The 18828-nt window shown below is 45.4% G+C and overlaps 2 protein-coding genes across 2 annotated transcripts in view; one reads left to right on the plus strand and one right to left on the minus strand.

Annotated features, from left to right (window-relative positions):
- LOC121542954 (ras-interacting protein 1-like) overlaps nt 1-12259 on the minus strand; it is a 13677-nt gene extending 1418 nt beyond the window's left edge. The window contains exons 1-15 of the mRNA XM_041852608.2: nt 11909-12259; nt 10696-10826; nt 9747-10192; nt 7531-7791; nt 7170-7414; nt 6881-7054; nt 6243-6447; nt 5609-5907; nt 3489-3650; nt 3116-3156; nt 2220-2374; nt 1782-1894; nt 1396-1681; nt 841-1004; nt 246-387 (exon numbers count right to left, since the gene is read on the minus strand). Coding sequence (XP_041708542.2) covers nt 246-387; nt 841-1004; nt 1396-1681; nt 1782-1894; nt 2220-2374; nt 3116-3156; nt 3489-3650; nt 5609-5907; nt 6243-6447; nt 6881-7054; nt 7170-7414; nt 7531-7791; nt 9747-10192; nt 10696-10826 — 2824 coding nt within the window. The 5' untranslated portion in view covers nt 11909-12259. The remainder of the gene's footprint in view (nt 1-245; nt 388-840; nt 1005-1395; nt 1682-1781; nt 1895-2219; nt 2375-3115; nt 3157-3488; nt 3651-5608; nt 5908-6242; nt 6448-6880; nt 7055-7169; nt 7415-7530; nt 7792-9746; nt 10193-10695; nt 10827-11908) is intronic.
- A 2039-nt stretch (nt 12260-14298) lies between these two features.
- On the plus strand, nt 14299-17521 carry LOC121543003 (cytochrome c oxidase subunit 6B1). Its single transcript, XM_041852674.1, has 4 exons — nt 14299-14402; nt 15341-15478; nt 16495-16595; nt 17272-17521. The coding sequence occupies exons 2-4, from the start codon at nt 15373-15375 to the stop codon at nt 17323-17325; spliced, it is 261 nt and encodes an 86-aa protein (XP_041708608.1). The 5' UTR covers nt 14299-14402; nt 15341-15372; the 3' UTR covers nt 17326-17521.
- Nucleotides 17522-18828: the final 1307 nt, after the last annotated feature.

An 18828-nucleotide genomic window follows, 5' to 3' on the forward strand; every position in this document is an offset into this window, starting at 1 on the left:
TGAAAATGCTGTTATCGAGGTAATTTCCTTGGAAGGGGATGTCAGAGGTCAGCATGTGGGAGAAGTCGGAGCTCAGGGATGATAGATGAGTTTCCCACTAGTAATTACTAGTTGGAGAGGTATTCACGTGTATTTTTCCCAGTCATATATGGTAAATACTACCTTCCCACTTGTTTATGAACGCAGCATTAGCTCCTACATAATGACCCTCCAGGACACCCAACCCCTCCTCTCTCGTGTCTCACCTCCACTGAGCTCCGTCCCAGGGGGAGGGGCCCAGGAGGCCGGCGGGGCTCTGGCCGGTCCCAGCTTGTAATGGGTCAGCAGGTGGTGCAGCTGGGTGGGGCTTAGCAAGGCGTGGTCCTCCTGTAGACTGGCCCAGGATGACTGGCGGGGGAGAAACAAGCGAACGACCAATGAGCAACAAAACAGAGGAGGAAAAGTGGACAATATCAGCAATGTCTACAACTGAGATGGGATGCCAAATCTGAAATCTACCACCAGCCCCTTGACACCTCTAGATGACCCCTCATATCTGAAAATAACTAAATGGGTGTGAACAAATTAACGGAAAAACGTGTCTATCCAGCTTCCTAGAGCGGTTATCATACAGTTTATACCTATCTGATCCAATCAGCTTTAGGAGAAGGCATCAGGAAGTGTCTAGTGGTAGGGGCTAGGGGTGGATGTGTGATAAGTCAAATAGGTTTAGAGGAAGAACAACACAACAACAAAAACAACGAGAACAAAACATGATTCTTTATCCAGAATGTTTTGATTTGGGTCATTATCTTGCTAAATCGACTGATTGTTAACTGGCTAAACCAGCATTAGTTTTACCTGGATGAGGCGGGTCTTAGGGACGCACAGGAAATTGACTGTGACAGACAGCTTCTTCAGGAACTCAGAGGCGATATCTCCAAGTCCTGCGCCCTGCAGCCAGTCCAGAACCAGGTCCAGGTTTGTACGGATCTGGACCGCTCTAGACCAGGAGAACAGACCGTCTGAGAGAGGGAGGGAGATAGAGAGGGGGAGGGAGACAGAGAGAGAGAGAGAAGAGAAGGAAGAGACAGAAAGAGAGGGAGTGTGTGTGTGTGTTAGTGTGTGTGTGTGTGTTAGTGTGTGTGTGTGTGTGTGTGTGTGTTAGTGCACATCTGAACCAGGGTTGGAAAGTTCAACTTATTTTAGAGCCGCACCCAGAGTCTCTGTCTCGCTGTGCTTGGTAGCGCGCATCCTCCTCATGACCTCTACACTAAATGGTTCGTGCACAAACAATGGCTTGTGTAGCGTAAAGCAATTTCTGCATGTGTAATGTGGAACCCGCTTAGCTCATGACTGCAGCTTCCTCAAACCAACCCCTGACCTTGGACCCCAGTATGACCCCTGCCCTCTCACCTCTCTCCAGCAGTGTGTTGAGCAGGGAGGTGTTGGTGAAGAAGAAGAGGTAGCCAAAGGTTTGGGAGGTGAGTGGGGGGGAGAGGCACGCCTCCCGGGACAGCATCAGGGAGCAGCGGTACACCTCCACCAACCCAGCCACCGTAGGTGGGAGGGAGGACACGTCATCCCCATCTCCCTCCCCTCCACCACCCTCACCCCCCTCCGCCTCGTCTCTCTCCTTCTCCTTCTCCAGGCTGGAGAAAGGGTTGTTGTCCAGGAGAGCTGGTAGGAGTGAGTACAGAGTCTGACAGAGAGAGAGAGATGAATTAATGTATAGATCGGGATATAATTATGGACGGTAACTTGATCGTGTCTTGATTGTGAGGTAACTCAACCTCCCTCACCTTTGTGAGGTGGTACACGCACTGCTGGAAGGTGTGCATTATGACGTCATCAAGCTGCGCCAGGGCCTCGGAGCAGGTGTCCAGGTCAGCTGACAACACCGGGTCACCAGGAGCTGGTAAATATATATGCATTAACTTCTAACTACAGTCATATAACTACTGTTATTGCAGAACAATCCAAAATATCTTAAACTTTCTCAATGACTAAACTAACTCTTGTTTTGACTACTGTGGGGCTAAATTATGATAGTAGGAATGTCACACAGGAAGAGCAAGACAGGGAGACACAAAGATACAACAGCCTTGTGACGTCAAACAGAGAGATGAGGCTAATGTTACAAAATGCTATTATTTTAGAAATAAGCTTTTTTGGCAGATGATCAATGGTGATTTGCATTGCTCAAGAGGAAACAGACTATTTTGACTCGGGTGTCTCACCCTCAAACTCCCAGTCTCGCTCCATGGCCTCAACTTTGACCTGGAAGAAGTTCAGGAGCTCTGTGGCATTGGACATCCAGAACATCAGAGGTCGAAGGTCAGAGGACAGCTTCTGTGCACTGGGCGCGCTCAGTTCAACCTCCTGCTCTGTGGAACTGGACAGACCAGAACAGAACACACACAGCGTTATAGAAGTTGCTGTCACTATCTATTAATCGATCTACTCAAGGAGTTACAGCAAGTCCTTGATCTATTTTATTGAGCATGAAATGACGGGGTTCAGTAACACTTTATTTGGATAGTCCATCTGTAGATGCTCTACAGACTATCTACAGACTATCAATAACATTTCAACTAACTATCTACTAACCCTAACCCTTAACCCTTATCCTAACCATAAACTTAACTCTTACCCTAGACCTGACCTTAACCCTTACCCTAACCCTTATTCTAAACCTAACCCTAACCGTAACCTTAGCATGCAGTTACTTATCAACAAATACTTTGTTGATAATATGACCATATGTAGAGCATCTACAGATGGACAATCCAGACTATCCAAATAAAGTGCGACCGAGGGTTCTACTACATCTGATTACATCTGTTAACTGCTATTCACTTGGGATAACATCTGCTAAATGAAAATTAATATTAATAGATATTTGTGTACAGTATCAGTTTATCAGTATCATATACAGTTTATACTTTGCATAAAAGTCACATATTTGAATCATGAATCCTTGCATAATGCTAAATAGTATCTGCATGTTTGGCACATAATTTACAGACACACAAGCTAGACAAACACTGCTCTTGATTCACCCTAATACAGCCCTAAAGGAAGCTCTAAACACAGGAAACAGCTGAAATATGACGTTGAACAGAAATGATCTTACTTTTGCGTGGGATGCTTATCCCCAAATTCCTTAATGTTATCCTGTAAAAAGAGTTGGAGAGGGAAGAGAGGACATGAGAGGAGAGACACAGTTTCCAGGGCAATTGCAACACAGTTTCCAGATGGAGGGAAGTGACATCAGCTCATCCCCTGTTCTGTTCATCTACAATGACAGGCATCTGTCTGTCTGTCTGAATGAATCCCTGTTCACAGCCTACAGGGTTGTAGAGAAAGACATGTCTGTCTAGGGCTGGCTTTCTGTTTATAACCCTTTACAATCCCATTTTATCTATTGGGTATCTTTCTCTGTCAGTCTTGACTGAGCTACGGCTAGTTAGCGTTATTACCATTGAGATGATCCTAAATGAACTCACCCAAACGATCCCTTTGATCTGATTGGCTGCTTTCAGCAGCAACTGAGGCATGAGGGCGGGATCCAGGTGTTTGGAGGCATGGTCAATCATGATTGACAGGAGATAGGCTGGGGCTAAAGGCCCGCCCTCTGAGTCTGGAGAGGAGTTCTTAGAGATGATCTCCTGATGGAGAAAGAGTGTGAAACAGTGGCTTTAACCCACCTGTAGAACACAGTTCTCTACTCTAATCTGTAGCAGACAGGTAGCAGACACAGTGGTGTAACTAACAGACACAGTGGTGTTACTAACAGACAAAGTGGTGTAACTAACAGACACAGTGGTGTTACTAACAGACACAGTGGAGTTACTAACAGACACAGTGGTGTAACTAACAGACACAGTGGTGTTACTAACAGACACGGTGGTGTTACTAACTGACACAGTGGTGTTACTAACAGACACAGTGGTGTAACTAACAGACACAGTGGTGTTACTAACAGACACAGTGGTATTACTAACAGACACAGTGGTGTTACTAACAGGCACAGTGGTGTTACTAACAGACACAGTGGTATTACTAACATACACAGTTGTGTTACTAACAGACACAGTGGTATTACTAACATACACAGTGGTGTTACTAACAGACACAGTGGTGTTACTAACAGACAAAGTGGTGTTACTAACGGACACAGTGGTGTTACTAACATACACAGTAGTGTTACTAACAGACACAGTGGTGTAACTAACAGACACAGTGGTGTTACTAACAGACACAGTGGTGTTACTAACAGACATAGTGGTGTTACTAACAGACACATTGGTGTTACTAACAGACACAGTGGTGTAACTAACAGACACAGTGGTGTTACTAACAGACACAGTGGTGTAACTAACAGACACATTGGTGTTACTAACAGACACAGTGGTGTTATTAACAGACACAGTGGTGTTACTAAGAGACACAATAGTGTTACTAACAGACACAGTGGTATTACTAACAGACACAGTGGTGTTACTAACAGATACAGTGGTGTTACTAACAGACACAGTGGTATTACTAACAAACACAGTGGTGTTACTAACAAACACAGTGGTGTTACTAACAGACACAGTGGTGTTACTAACAGATTCAATGGTGTTACTAACAGACACAGTGGTGTTACTAATAGACACAGTGGTGTTACTAACAGACACAGTGGTGTAACTAACAGACACAGTGGTGTTACTAACAGACAAAGTGGTGTAACTAACAGACATAGTGGTGTTACTAACAGACACAGTGGTGTTACTAACAGACGCAGTGGTGTTACTAACGGACACAGTGGTGTTACTAACAGACACAGTGGTGTTACTAACAGACACAGTGGTGTAACTAACAGACACAGTGGTGTTACTAACAGACACAGTGGTATTACTAACAGACACAGTGGTGTTACTAACAAACACAGTGGTGTTACTAACAGACACAGTGGTGTTACTAACAGATTCAATGGTGTTACTAACAGACACAGTGGTGTTACTAATAGACACAGTGGTGTTACTAACAGACACAGTGGTGTAACTAACAGACACAGTGGTGTTACTAACAGACAAAGTGGTGTAACTAACAGACATAGTGGTGTTACTAACAGACACAGTGGTGTTACTAACAGACGCAGTGGTGTTACTAACGGACACGGTGGTGTTACTAACGGACACGGTGGTGTTACTAACAGACACAGTGGTGTAACTAACAGACACAGTGGTGTTACTAACAGACACAGTGGTGTTACTAACAGACACATTGGTGTTACTAACAGACACAGTGGTGTTATTAACAGACACAGTGGTGTTACTAACAGACACATTGGTGTTACTAACAGACACAGTGGTGTTATTAACAGACACAGTGGTGTTACTAACAGACACAATGGTGTTACTAACAGACACAGTGGTGTTACTAACATATCCAGTAGTGTTACTAACAGACACAGTGGTATTACTAACAAACACAGTGGTGTTACTAACAGACACAGTGGTGTTACTAACAGATACAATGGTGTTACTAACAGACACAGTGGTATTACTAACAGACACAGTGGTGTTACTAACGGACACAGTGGTGTTACTAACAGACACAGTGGTCTTTCTTCTCTTACCTGTAGCAGAGCATCAGCGTGTCGGGGCTGGAACCTTAGCAGAGCCTCAGGGGACCCCAGGTACTGCCTCAACGCTTCCTGTCTGTCCACCAATCCCGAGAGGCAGCAGGTGGAGGGGACGTCGGCTTGCCAGGGCAGCGCCAATGCCAGTGGAGGGGACGGGGTCACTCGGGGGTCCCGATACAGGAAGAGGAAGTGACCTCCTATGCCAATCACGTCCCCAGGTTTAAGCACCGCCTCCCGGTAGAGAGCTTCTCCGTTGTGTGTGACTGCTCCTCCTCTGAAGGGACGCACCAGAGCTGGGGGAAGACAGAAAATAGGTTGATTAACTAGTAACACTATAATTGAAGTTCTGCTCATAAACTGCTTATAAACATGTATGATAGTTTTCTAACCATATATAAGGGGGTATCAAGAAGTGTCTAGCGGTAGGATCTCTTGATTGTGGACAGGGAAATACTGTAAAATCAGGTGTCAACGTGTAGTAAGGAAGTATTACTTCTTTGGATACATGTAAGCGTATTTGGAAAAGGCTCATTATTTTTCTGGCACCTTTCTTTTTTGTTCAGATCTGCAAACATCACAGGAGTAGGGCCTGGGTTTAAGACTAGGGTTGTTTGTGGACCAGGCCTACCTTGTCCAGAGGGAACGTCGGGTACGGCTGAGTCTCTCCTGACCAACAGGTGCCTGGCCAGCATGTCTGGAGCAGAGAGGAACGTTTCCACCTTCAGAGGCCTCTTCCCCTTCCTTTCCCTTTCTCTGTCCTTCTCTCTCTCCCTCATCGTTGGCTTCCGCCCAAACACGTGTGTGTGCCCCGCCATGATGTACAAAACAAAGTCCTGTACAAAACACAGAAAACACACACAGAGGAGAAAGGAAAAAGGAAAGAAAGAAAGAAAGAAAGAGAGAGAGAAGGGAGTCTGTTATCATCCGAAGGCCATGGTTATGATAAGAGGACATCTTGGCGATCTTAAGTTGTGCGGAGGTCAAGAGATAAGGTATGAAGTGTGTCACAGTTTGCTACAATGAAGACCTGTGTGAGGTCATTGTGAGAGATGGAGTGATGTACACAGTGGGGTATTGTGTGTCTCCCAAGGTATTGTGTTGCTGTGAGCCTGTTATGTGTTTAGAGTTGAATGGGAGAGGCTGGGGAAGGGATGGAAACAGTGATGGTATGTGGCGATTAGGGGAATGCAGGTATGATGTCATGTTCAGGGTTTGTGTGTGTGTGTGTGTGTGTGTGTGTGATCATCTGGGAGGCGCAGGACTAACCTTGCTCTGGTCGTAGCCCTGCAGCAACAGGAAGTAGGGTCGGTCCGTGGGCGGGAGGATCAGGCTCTGTGACATCACTTCCAGGTCGCAGGCTGAGTAGTCTTTCTCCTCCTCCACGGCCTTGTCTGCTTTGTTCCTCCTCTCCACCTCGTCTCTGACCTTTGACCTCATCATCTAAGACAGAGGGAGGAGTCCTTGTGGTCAGACTGCTGCACTGTTGAGATTAGGTGGGGTTGCCCTGTTGCTATCAAGTTGCAATATGTGTTGAAACACATCCACTCATCCTCACCTCTCCGTGCTCCAATGGAGCTATCATGCTCACAATGTTCTTCCTGTCCTGGAGTCCTGCACTGTTGTTAGGGTGGTTTCCGGAGCGACGGGGGTCATTGCCGACGTGGTTTCCTTGGCGACGCCTCAGGCTGAGGTTCATGTCGCTGATGCTCCTCCTGAGTTCCGAGTTCCGACCTCGATGACCTCGCTCGCCCTCTTCAGCCCCGCCCCCCGACTGTATGCGGCTCCGCCTCCAACGTACACCTGTTACCACGACAACCAGACATTAAAAACAAAGAAATTACACTTTTCAACGGATGACTGGAGGAAACCCCAGATGTAAGAGCTGGTCATCAAGAGACACTATATTGTCCTTTTACCTGTGTGGTTCTCTCCTTCCCTCTCTCGCTCCTTCTCTTTCTCCCTCTCCTCTCTTTCGTAGTCGTCCCGTCTCTGGATCTCGAAGCGGCGTTCAAACCCGTCCTTGGGCTGCCACATATCCACCAATAGCAGCGGGCATTCCCATTCAGCCACGCCCCTACGACACTCTGTCTCCCATTGGACGGCTCCATCTGGTTGCTGGATGGGCTTTCCAATGACATCACACAACAGGAAGTCTTCCGGGCTGTGTTTCTGCATGGCTGGGAGAGGGAGGTAGGGCGACCAGGCTAATTATTTTCCCAGTGAATATGATGTGCATAAACTGGACAAGTGTTCACAGCTGTGGTTGTATTTACTGGAACAATTCTGGCTAAGTGCCTGACTTCATCGGGCAGTGATACAGTGAGGGAAAAAAAGTATTTGATCCCCTGCTGATTTTGTACGTTTGCCCACTGACAAAGAAATGATCAGTCTATAATTTTAATGATAGGTTTATTTGAACAGTGAGAGATAGAATAACAACAAAAAAATCCAGAAAAACGCAAGTCAAAATGTTATAAATTGATTTGCATTTTAATGAGGGAAATAAGTATTTGACCCCTCTGCAAAACATGACTTAGTACTTGGTGGCAAAACCCTTGTTGGCAATCACAGAGGTCAGACGTTTCTTGTAGTTGGCCACCAGGTTTGCACACATCTCAGGAGGGACTTTGTCCCACTCCTCTTTGCAGATCTTCTCCAAGTCATTAAGGTTTCGAGGCTGACGTTTGGCAACTCGAACCTTCAGCTCCCTCCACAGATTTTCTACGGGATTAAGGTCTGGAGACTGGCTAGGCCACTCCAGGACCTTAATGTGCTTCTTCTTGAGCCACTCCTTTGTTGCCTTGGCCGTGTGTTTTGGGTCATTGTCATGCTAGAATATCCATCCACGACCCATTTTCAATGCCCTGGCTGAGGGAAGGAGGTTCTCACCTAAGATTTGACGGTACATGGCCCCGTCCATCGTCCCTTTGATGCGGTGAAGTTGTCCTGTCCCCTTAGCAGAAAAACACCCCCAAAGCATAATGTTTCCACCTCCATGTTTGACGGTGGGGATGGTGTTCTTGGGGTCATAGGCAGCATTCCTCCTCCTCCAAACACGGCGAGTTGAGTTGATGCCAAAGAGCTCCATTTTGGTCTCATCTGACCACAACATTTTCACCCAATTCTCCTCTGAATCATTCAGATGTTCATTGGCAAACTTCAGACGGGCATGTACATGTGCTTTCTTGAGCAGGGGGACTTTGCGGGCACTGCAGGATTTCAGTCCTTCACGGCGTAGTGTGTTACCAATTGTTTTCTTGGTGACAATGGTCCCAGCTGCCTTGAGATCATTGACAAGATTCTCCCTTGTAGTTCTTGGCCGATTCCTCATCGTTCTCATGATCATTGCAACTCCACGAGGTGAGATCTTGCATGGAGTCCCAGGCCGAGGGAGATTGACAGGTCTTTTGTGTTTCTTCCATTTGCGAATAATCGCACCAACTGTTGTCACCTTCTCACCAAGCTGCTTGGCGATGGTCTTGTAGCCCATTCCAGCCTTGTGTTGGTCTACAATCTACATCCTTGGAGAGCTCTTTGGTCTTGGCCATGGTGGAGAGTTTGGAATCTGATTGATTGATTGCTTCTGTGGACAGGTGTCTTTTATACAGCTGTGAGTGTGCTCCTAATCTCAGCTCGTTACCTGTATAAAAGACACCTGGGAGCCAGAAATCTTTCTGATTGAGAGGGGGTCAAATACTTATTTCCCTCATTAAAATGCAAATCAATTTATAACATTTTTGACATGCGTTTTTCTGGATTTTTTTGTTGTTATTCTGTCTCTCACTGTTCAAATAAACCTACCATTAAAATTATAGACTGATCATTTCTTTGTCAGTAGGAAAACGTACAAAATCAGCAGGGGATCAAATCCCTTTTTCCCTCACTGTATGTGTCAACAAGGAATATGAATACCAGTAAGCCACTGTCCCTTTCTCTACAGTTACTGTAATTTCCTGTCCTGCCATCACAGGCATAGGCTACATACTGAAAGTCCCAAAGCTTTTGGCTGTATTAGTTATTGTGTGGTAATCATACAATAGTCTTATCCCATGTTTATCTGTACTTTCACGCCTCTCTTACATGAATCCCTGTACTGTACTCTCTCAGTATTCTCTCTCTTTCTGCCTCTTACCGGCATCGTCTGTCTCCTCCCTCTCTCTCTCCGTGTAGCGGGTGATGACCTGGGTGATGAGCTGTTTGGCTGTAGAGTGGGCGTTGGCCAGCAGGGAGCGGTAGTTAGCCCCACTAGACAGAGCATCCCCATAGATCTTGATGAGGCCTGGGGCTGTGGAGGAGGCAGGGGGCAGGTAGTGGTGGGAGGAAGGGGCAGCAGAGTGGGCCCACACCTCCCTCTCCTTCTCCCCTATGGCCTTGTCCCGGTCACTGTTTGAGCGCCCCCTCAGGAAGAGGTGAGAAAGACGCTTGGTGCGGGACTGGGGTCCGGCGGGACGGGGCCGGAGGAAGGCCGGAGATGGAGTGGGGGATGGGGGAGCGAGGGAGGGGGTGGAGATGGAGAGAGAAGAGGAAGGGGCAGAGGGGGCCTCGTGGAGGGATGCTGCGTCAGAGCTGGTGGTGGACCTAGGGAGAGAGAAGGAGAGGAGGGGGAAAGAAAAAGAGATAGGCGGAAGAGAGAGGGGCAGTAGGGGAAGTCAGCTGTGAGTTATGGCTGACAGAGTTGAACATAGACAATAATAACTGCTAGAAAAGGGTCACAGGATTCAAGGAACACTGCATGACATATGAAACATGACCATACAATCAAATCAGTCCATACCGAGCTGTTGTCTTGGTTTATTTATTGTATGCAAAAACATGTCAGACACTTAACTTTACTGTGGCTGAAGATATAGTGAGGAGGACTGAGGGATAAACAAACTGAATACAGAAGACAGACAGACAGACAGACCGACAGACAGACAGACAGACCGAAAGACCAACCGAGTTAAGAGACCTGGATTGATGTGTGATAAATTGATTAGCTGAGTCAGATGTGTTAGTGCTGGACTAGAACAAAATAGTTGAGAATCAACATTGAACTAAGTGACATTGAGGTATTATACATAGGTAGCAGAGAGACTGACTTGACAGAGACGGCACTGGGCCACCGGCCCCCCAGCTTGGCAAAGTGTTTCCTGGGAGAGTTGATCCACAGACCCACAGGGAAATGGAGCTTCCTGAAGCGAGGACTGTCAGTCCCCTCCATCTGATCCATCTGAGATCCAGAGAGAGAGAGAAAGGTATTGTGTAATGTGAGAACTCAAAGAACACAGATCAAATGTTGATAATCATTGGGTTAATTAAGTAAAAAAAGGTGTGCCACTGATATAAAGATGTGTGTGGACTATACTGTTTTAGATTCTATTCATGTGGGCCTGAAACAGGCCCTTGATATATTTGGACACAAATCAAAGGTTGAATCATCAGGGGGAGGAAGACTGACCTTTTCCTCCAAACAACCCAACTGGGGGTATGTAATCCTAAACTTGTCAAATAATGATATCATCATCATAAATAGCTTAAGGTCATCATCATGAATAGTTTGAGATCCTCCTGATCCTTGTGGAATTGTTCATTGTTACACACCAAAGGAATTTGGCTGTGGAAGTGATTGCTGCCCCCCATTGGCAAAAAAAAAAAAAAAGGTAGATAGGTCTACACTTGGCTCAAATCATCTCAAATTCTTACGGTACAGCACTGTAAATGACATCTTTGTCACAAAGGTACTCTAAATTGAATGTGTGTCATTCCTCCTTGTCCAAACAGGAAGTGTGTTGTACAGGCCTCAGATCCAGCTGTCGTGTTGAAAGGGAAATCCCCACTCTTAAGGTCACTACATGTCTGCCCCTCAGCCAACAACTAGGAGTAGAATGAAATTACCCCTAGACACTGACCTAAGGTCAGTGAAGTTTTCCCTCGTAATGGTGGAATGGAGAATTTGGGGAGGGAAAACTGATACTAGATCTGTGCTCAAGGGCAGCTACTACCCTTACTTCTAAAATGATATGGGTCAAAATGAAAAATGAAAGTGTAAAGTGAGGTAAGTAGAACGGTTTAAATTTGCACCCAAAAAATCTATTTTCATTGTTGGTATTTTGATTATATTTTCTATAAAGCAATGTTACAAAAGAAACAGCAAGAACTTATCAGCAACATTTTACGGTGGAAAATGATCAATATTGTGACCTTATCTTATCATGGATGACAGCTCAAATGTTAACAAATCTAATGGAAAAGTAACGAACCAATGCAACACTATAGGCCCTCTACAATAAAAGCGTATTTGAAAGTACTTACCGAGGACGACTGCAGTTCCCTCTTCGTATAAGTGTTTTATTAGTCCTTCTCAACAGAGAAAAAGAAAATGGTTAAAAACAACTTAGTATTTTCCTTTTTCCCCAAGACAAAAACTCCATTTTCAAAATGTCTATCTGCGCCACAGGTCTCTCTCTTTCTCTCAAACACGTTCTCTTCATCAATATATTCTCTCTTTTTAAATCAGAACATATTTTTCTCCACTTTCTATTGTTTTCTTTCTGTTTTCTGTCTGTCTTCTAAGTAATGGTGGTATGGGCTCCTTCTCTCTCTTTCTCTGCCTCTCTGAGTCTATAGATAGAGAAACAGGCCCATTGTTCTAAGTGACAGAATTTCCTTCCTTCGCGCTGGACAACACCTATATCCTGAGAGAGAGAGAGAGAGAGGAAATGGGGAGATTATAGTGTAATGCACACACTTGCTGGCCCCTTGTACCCTCCCTGGACATACTGTATATACTGTACATACACACTACAAAGAGATAAGACTAGGAATAGAGAATGGGGGGGAGGGGTTAATCCAGCATTCCCCTGTCTCCCCCAAACACACATGTACACTCGTGGACACTGGTCTGATTCTGTTGGACCATTGCCTCTGGCATTAGAATGCTTTGGAGCGATGGGGTTGGGAACGGAGAAGATGGGGTGGGGGCGGAGGGTTGTCATTTAGAATCTGTGATTAATTTGGACAGCTAATTACTTTAACAAAGCCACTGAGAGAAAAGAGGTTTATGCTCCCAGCTTAAAAACTGTGACAGAGGAAAGTGTGATTTGGGGTTCATGTTTTTCGCAATGATAGCAGTCAGTCAGAATGTGTACCCTTTGTCTTATTGTCCACAGGAATGTTGCTTTTGAAGTGTAGTCCAGAGTTCAGATCTCTGATAGTCCAAGACATTGCATTGTAGGGCATCAAGAAATAGGCCTATAATCTTTTCTAGAAAATGACATAATTTGAGCAGCAGGTTTTTGCTGAAAAGAGGAAGAAGGAAACAGTGAGACAGGAAGTCAGAGAAAGAGGGACACCTGTGACCTCTGACCTTGTCTACAACAGGAAGATGGTGACAGGAAAAGAGAGGACAGGCAGGGAGAGAGGGGGAGCAAGAAAAGGAGAAAGAGAGAAAGTTACATTGGATTCATCATAATATCTGAACCACTAGGCTAAGGCTACATACAGCCCTTCCACTATAATAACAGATATAGTACACACTATCCATTCTTCCAATGTGTTCATAAATGTACAATAAAGCTTGAAACTATGCAACTGAAAGTTTAGGCTATATCAGGTACTACCAAGACACACAAAAACTAGACGCTTCCTTCGAAATGAGACAGAGTGTGCCAAACCACATAGTGTACTTCCACTGAGAGGTAGTGAGCTCGTCCAGACACTCTGAAGTCTTTGGTTTGGAGAGGTGCTCACAGACAGGGATGGCCGGGTGACAGCAGCCTGTGAACACTCCTTTGCGTCATGGAGTTTCGTTGTTTTGTTTGCTTTTGGCGCGCGGGTAACCCTCTGTGGGTTTTCATTGGAATAACTGTAAACTAAAATAATGACACTTTAAACTGGGCACAGTCCAGGTTATCTTCCTTGTTCTCTATCTATATTTTCTTTGGGAACAGATAAGAGTTAGAAGCTATTTATCTTTACTATTGTTAGACATACTGACACAGTTGCGGGGGATCTTTTTTAGCCTGGGCAAAGATGTCAATTTTGGACTGCTACTGTGCAGTCTGTTCTCACAGCCTACATTGCTTACAAATGTGTGTGCAACGTTTATGAGCAACGCAACGCTGCTGGACGACAGAGATTTGCAGAGGGTTCTAGATGTTGAGAGGCAGGGGTAAAAATAGATGAGTCACAACATTGGCCATCCTGTTGATTTGGGACAGTATTAAGGCTGTTGATTTGGGACAGGAGGTAATTCTGTTGATTTGGGACAGGAGGCCATCCTGTTGATTTGGGACAGGAGGTCATGCTGTTGATTTGGGACAGGAGTTCATCCTGTTGATTTGGGACAGGATATCAGGCTGTTGATTTGGGACAGGAGTGAGGCTGTTGATTTGGGACAGGATCAGGTGTTTTTGTCTGGGGCAACAACCGAAAATGTGCTGTTGGGGGTAATGGAAGACTGGGGTTGGGAAACACTGTACTAGGCTATCACTGACATGTTTGACATGATCTTCTTTGTGTAAATAAATTATGCTAAATTCAGTGACTACACTTTATGTGGCTTAAAAATCCCAAAGTGATTCCCATAATTTGTTAGTGTTTCTAATCATTGTTTATAGACAATAGAGAAGGAATTATGCATAAAAACCTGGGAAACTGTTACTTTTTTGGGGGGTCATTCCCATGCTATGGTGATTACACTTGCCAGTCCACTCACAACCTCCAACATCCCAGCATACACCGCGTTACGGTCTTCCGGGGAGAGAGGACCTCATCATACCAGAGAGGACACAAGAAACAGTCCAAGGTAAGTCGTGGAAAACTGCCGGAAAATCATCATAATTAGTCTCTTTCAATGAATATACTGAGGGTCGGTAGTTTGGAAATAACGTGTGCCGTGCCACTGTTTTGATACAGCCGGCTAGCTAGCTGAGTTCAAGCTAATGTAGCTAGCCAGCAAGCAAGCCAACAAATACATGTGAAGCTATGCCAACTATGCTAGCAAGCTATGCTACACTAGTTCATTCGATGTAGTTAGCTAGCTGTAAATTCTAACATTCTAGCTAGTCAGAAATCGTCATTCTTCAACCATGTTTTTTTGGTAAGTCTTTACTTATTTGTTAACTAACTAGTTAGCTGAAAATAAGGATTGATAAGTCACCTTCCATGACTGAATTCAAGCTAGCTAAGATTACCAGCTTTCTATCTATCTAACTGTCTGTCTGTCTGTCTGTCTGTTCTAGTTGTGAGTTGTCATTGCGCGATGGACCAGCTAGCTAGCTATGACCTAGCCAAATAGACAGCTGTACAGGCTCTCATGGATAAGTATTTTGCTAGTTAATAGGCCTATCTGAACTAGCTCATTCCATATTCTATTATCATGTACTCCCGAGTGGTGCAGTGGTCTAAGGCACTGCATCGCAGTTCTAGCAGAACCAGGATCTCTAGTGGCACAGCTAGCACTGCGATGCAGTGCCTTAGACCACTGCGCCACTAGAGATCCTGGTTAGAATCCAGGCTCTTACTTAACTGTAAGTCGCTCTGGATAAGAGCGTCTGCTAAATGACTAAAATGTAAAAATGTAATGACAACAAGATAATTTCCTATGTGCAAGTGTACAGCTAGCTTTGGAAGCCCATGCGAGTCAACGAGAGCAGATTTGGAAGGATGGCCTCGTGAGACTAGCGTACAGCTCATGTTTACTTTCATGACATTATATGACATTTCCCTATCGATGTGTTTCAGTGTTGACATAGTGAGACTACCAGCTAGCCAGCATGTCTGACGTTATTGAGGAGAAGATAAAGAACTACAGGACGGCTCCCTTCGACGCCCGCTTCCCCAACACCAACCAGACCCGCAACTGCTTTCAGAACTATCTGGGTAAGTCAACTAGCTGATTAACTACTTCTCTTTTCTGACCCCACACACATTCTATCTCTATCTCCCTCTCCCTCTCTATCTCTTTCTATCTCCAGCGCCTGCCAGCAGTCTACTACTCATTTCTACCTCCCAACTGACACACACACACACACACAAAATGGTGCAAGGACAGGATACTTCTAACCATCAGGCTCTTCTGCCACCCTGAACACTCATGGTTCCCTTCCCAGCAATTTTGTTCACAAAGATAAAGATCTGGGTTGGTTAACAAAACAAGGATTGTTACCTGAAGCCCAAATTTAACCTCATTTGCCTGCACTTTGAATCATGCTGTTGATGATTTGCAGTTGATGTGCATTATAAACGGTGGTATTTGCTCGCAAAACATTGATGCATGTCTAACTTTTTGGGATGATAAGAGCCCCACGAGTAGCACCTCCTCAGACAGTGGTCTAAAGCACTCTTTATCAGTTCACTTTAGACCAGCTAGAATGTTGGCTGTCCCTCAACTATTCACCAAGGTGCGCCATCATAAGCCAACTGTCTGTACTGACTGACATGTCCGTTAGGCAAGGGTACTACTTGGATATGCCAGATCTTTTCGGTCTTCAACACTCTCGTTTAGTAAGGATATCCTAATGTGTCTGTCGGTGTACTTTTTTTATCCAGAGCGACTAACAGTAGTGTGCATTCATTTTTTGGGGCTTCATACTGGTCTTCCGTGCGATTCAAACCCACAACCTTGGCGTTGCAAGAGCCCATGCTCAACTGACTGAGACACACGGGACCCCACAGGTTTTCTCTCTGCTCTGTTAGTTTTAATTTGTGTCAGATGCCTGTTGACATCATTTAGTACAGCAGATATGGATCCATTTGTGGTGGCTATATGTTTGCTATTAGATTATTAGGTTCAGAAACGTAACACTAGTGTCAGTGAAAGTTGTAATAACGGTCTTGCTTAATGGTTACCACTTCATTCTCTGTCAATATTATCTCTCTCCTCCCTCTCTTTCTAGACTTCCACAGGTGCAACAAGGCTTTGTCAGACAAGGGCCAGGATGTGGCTCCCTGTGACTGGTACCAGAGGGTCTACAAGAGTATCTGTCCCATGAGCTGGGTACGTATGCTGCTACTGTGGCTCATAGTATGGGGCGGGCACCCCTTTATAGGGTTTAGCAGAGCCATAGAGTGGCAAACTATTCTGACAGAGCCTAAAGGAGTGGGCACACACACAATGCCCCCTAACTACCTTCCCATGGTTGTGTAGTATTGTCAGAAATGATTGGACCTCCCCTAGAGATGGATGATGAATCACTTTAATCAGCTCACATTAGAACCTACGTTCACTCACATTAGCAGTGCCTCAACTATTCATGAGGTGCCAACAGTCTGATGAGCACCACATTCCATAGAAGCCTTTAGTAGTTCCGGCATGTCTAAACTCTGCCAACAGTCTGTTCTGACATGTCCACTGAGCGGTGCAGTTCTGAATGTACCTGTTCTTCTGTCTCAAATGTCCTTACCTGAAGTGGTAGTTGGTATACAGTGTGGACCTCTGTTATGTTGCAAGTGTTTATACACTCTGGTTGTTGTGAGTCCAATAACTGACCATTGTCCCAGTCCGAAGTCGATCCCTACCCCCTATCCTTAGACACTTTTCATAGATCTGAAAGCATGGGATGGGTGTAAAGGCAAGGCAGAATGAAGGCTACAGTAGCTACTGTGTTATAACGTTATAACTGTATGTTACACTGATAGGCAGTTTAGCCTCTTGATCTCATTTCCTCCTCCAGGTCGCCAAATGGGACGACCAGATAGAGGCTGGAAGCTTTCCCGGGAAGATCTAGAATGGCTGACCCCTGACCCTGACAGTTTTGACCTCAGGACATTCTGTTAGCCACACCTTCAACTTTGACCCCTGTAGCGTGCCTAAGGACATGTGTTGACCACGTACCACACCATTCTAAATGTTATTAACAGTGTTACTAATGTTTCTAATGTTACAAACACTTAATAAAAATACGCACACGTTTTGAACCTGTCCCCCTGAATGTCTGGTGGTGGTTCATTTGGTATTTTATTAGGATCCCCATTAGCTGTTGTAGAAGCAGCAGCTACTCTTCCTGGGTCCACACAAAACCTAAAACATGACAAAATACTTAACACTAATAGACAGGAACAGAAACACATTTTAAATAAGAACAATACATCTAAAAAAAGGTCCCTTACTGCGCATATATATATATATACATACAAGATTTTAGGTCATACAGCAGGGTTCCCCAACTGGTGGGCGGAATTTGGCCCGCGGGTGATTTTATTTGGACCCCCAAGTTTTGATTTTTATTGTTGGACATAAAAGACTGTAAAAAACACCAGCAAATCAGCACAAAGTGATTTTAATTTTGGTAATCTGTTCCAAAGTATTCCCACACATAAGAGATATATTTGATTGTATACGAACGTAAGCAAGGTTTGACATTTTTATGTTTTAGTCCAATGTTATATCTGTTTGTGTCACGAACGTTAGACGGAGTAGACCAATGCGCAGCGTTAGTTGCGAACATACTTAACTTTATTATCTTAAGTGATAATATAACAACAAAACAATAAACTAAACGTGCAGTCCTACGGTTAACACAGAAACAACCAAACGGAAACAAGATCCCACAAACACTAAGGGAAACAGACTGTTTAAATATGGCTCCCAATCAGAGACAACCAGCAACAGCTGACACTCGTTGCCTCTGATTGGGAGCCACTCTGGCCAACATAGAAAATCAACAACTAGAACTCCCACACAGAACATAAACACATAGAATCTACACACCCTGGCTCAACATATAGAGTCCCCAGAGCCAGGGTGTGACAGTACCCCCCCGCAAAGGCGCGGACTGCGACCGCGCCTCCACATAAATAAACCAGGGGAGGGCTGGGTGGGCATTATGAGGCGGTTCCGGCTCCGGGCTAGACCACCACCCTTCAATAATCCCCCCGTAGCGCCCCTGGTCCGGTCTGGCCCCGCTGGCTGGAGCTGGACTGGACATTGAATGAGCGGATTGCTTAAGCTCCGTTGTGGAGCAGCTGACCGGTACCTGATCAGGCACCGGTGACCCAGGCACGGGTTGTGCCGGACTGACGACGCGCACCCCTGGCTTGGTGCGTGGAGCAGGAACGGACCGGACCGGGCTGACGATGCGCACCCCTGGCTTGGTGTGTGGAGCAGCAACGGGCCGGACCGGGCTGACGATACGCACCCCTGGCTTGGTGCGTGGAGCAGGAACGAACCGGACCGGGCAGACGATGCGCACCCCTGGTTTGGTGCGTGGAGCAGCAACGGGCCGGACCGG

Source organism: Coregonus clupeaformis, chromosome 28 (genome assembly GCF_020615455.1).
Source record: "Coregonus clupeaformis isolate EN_2021a chromosome 28, ASM2061545v1, whole genome shotgun sequence".
Classification (NCBI taxonomy): Eukaryota; Metazoa; Chordata; class Actinopteri; order Salmoniformes; family Salmonidae; genus Coregonus; species Coregonus clupeaformis.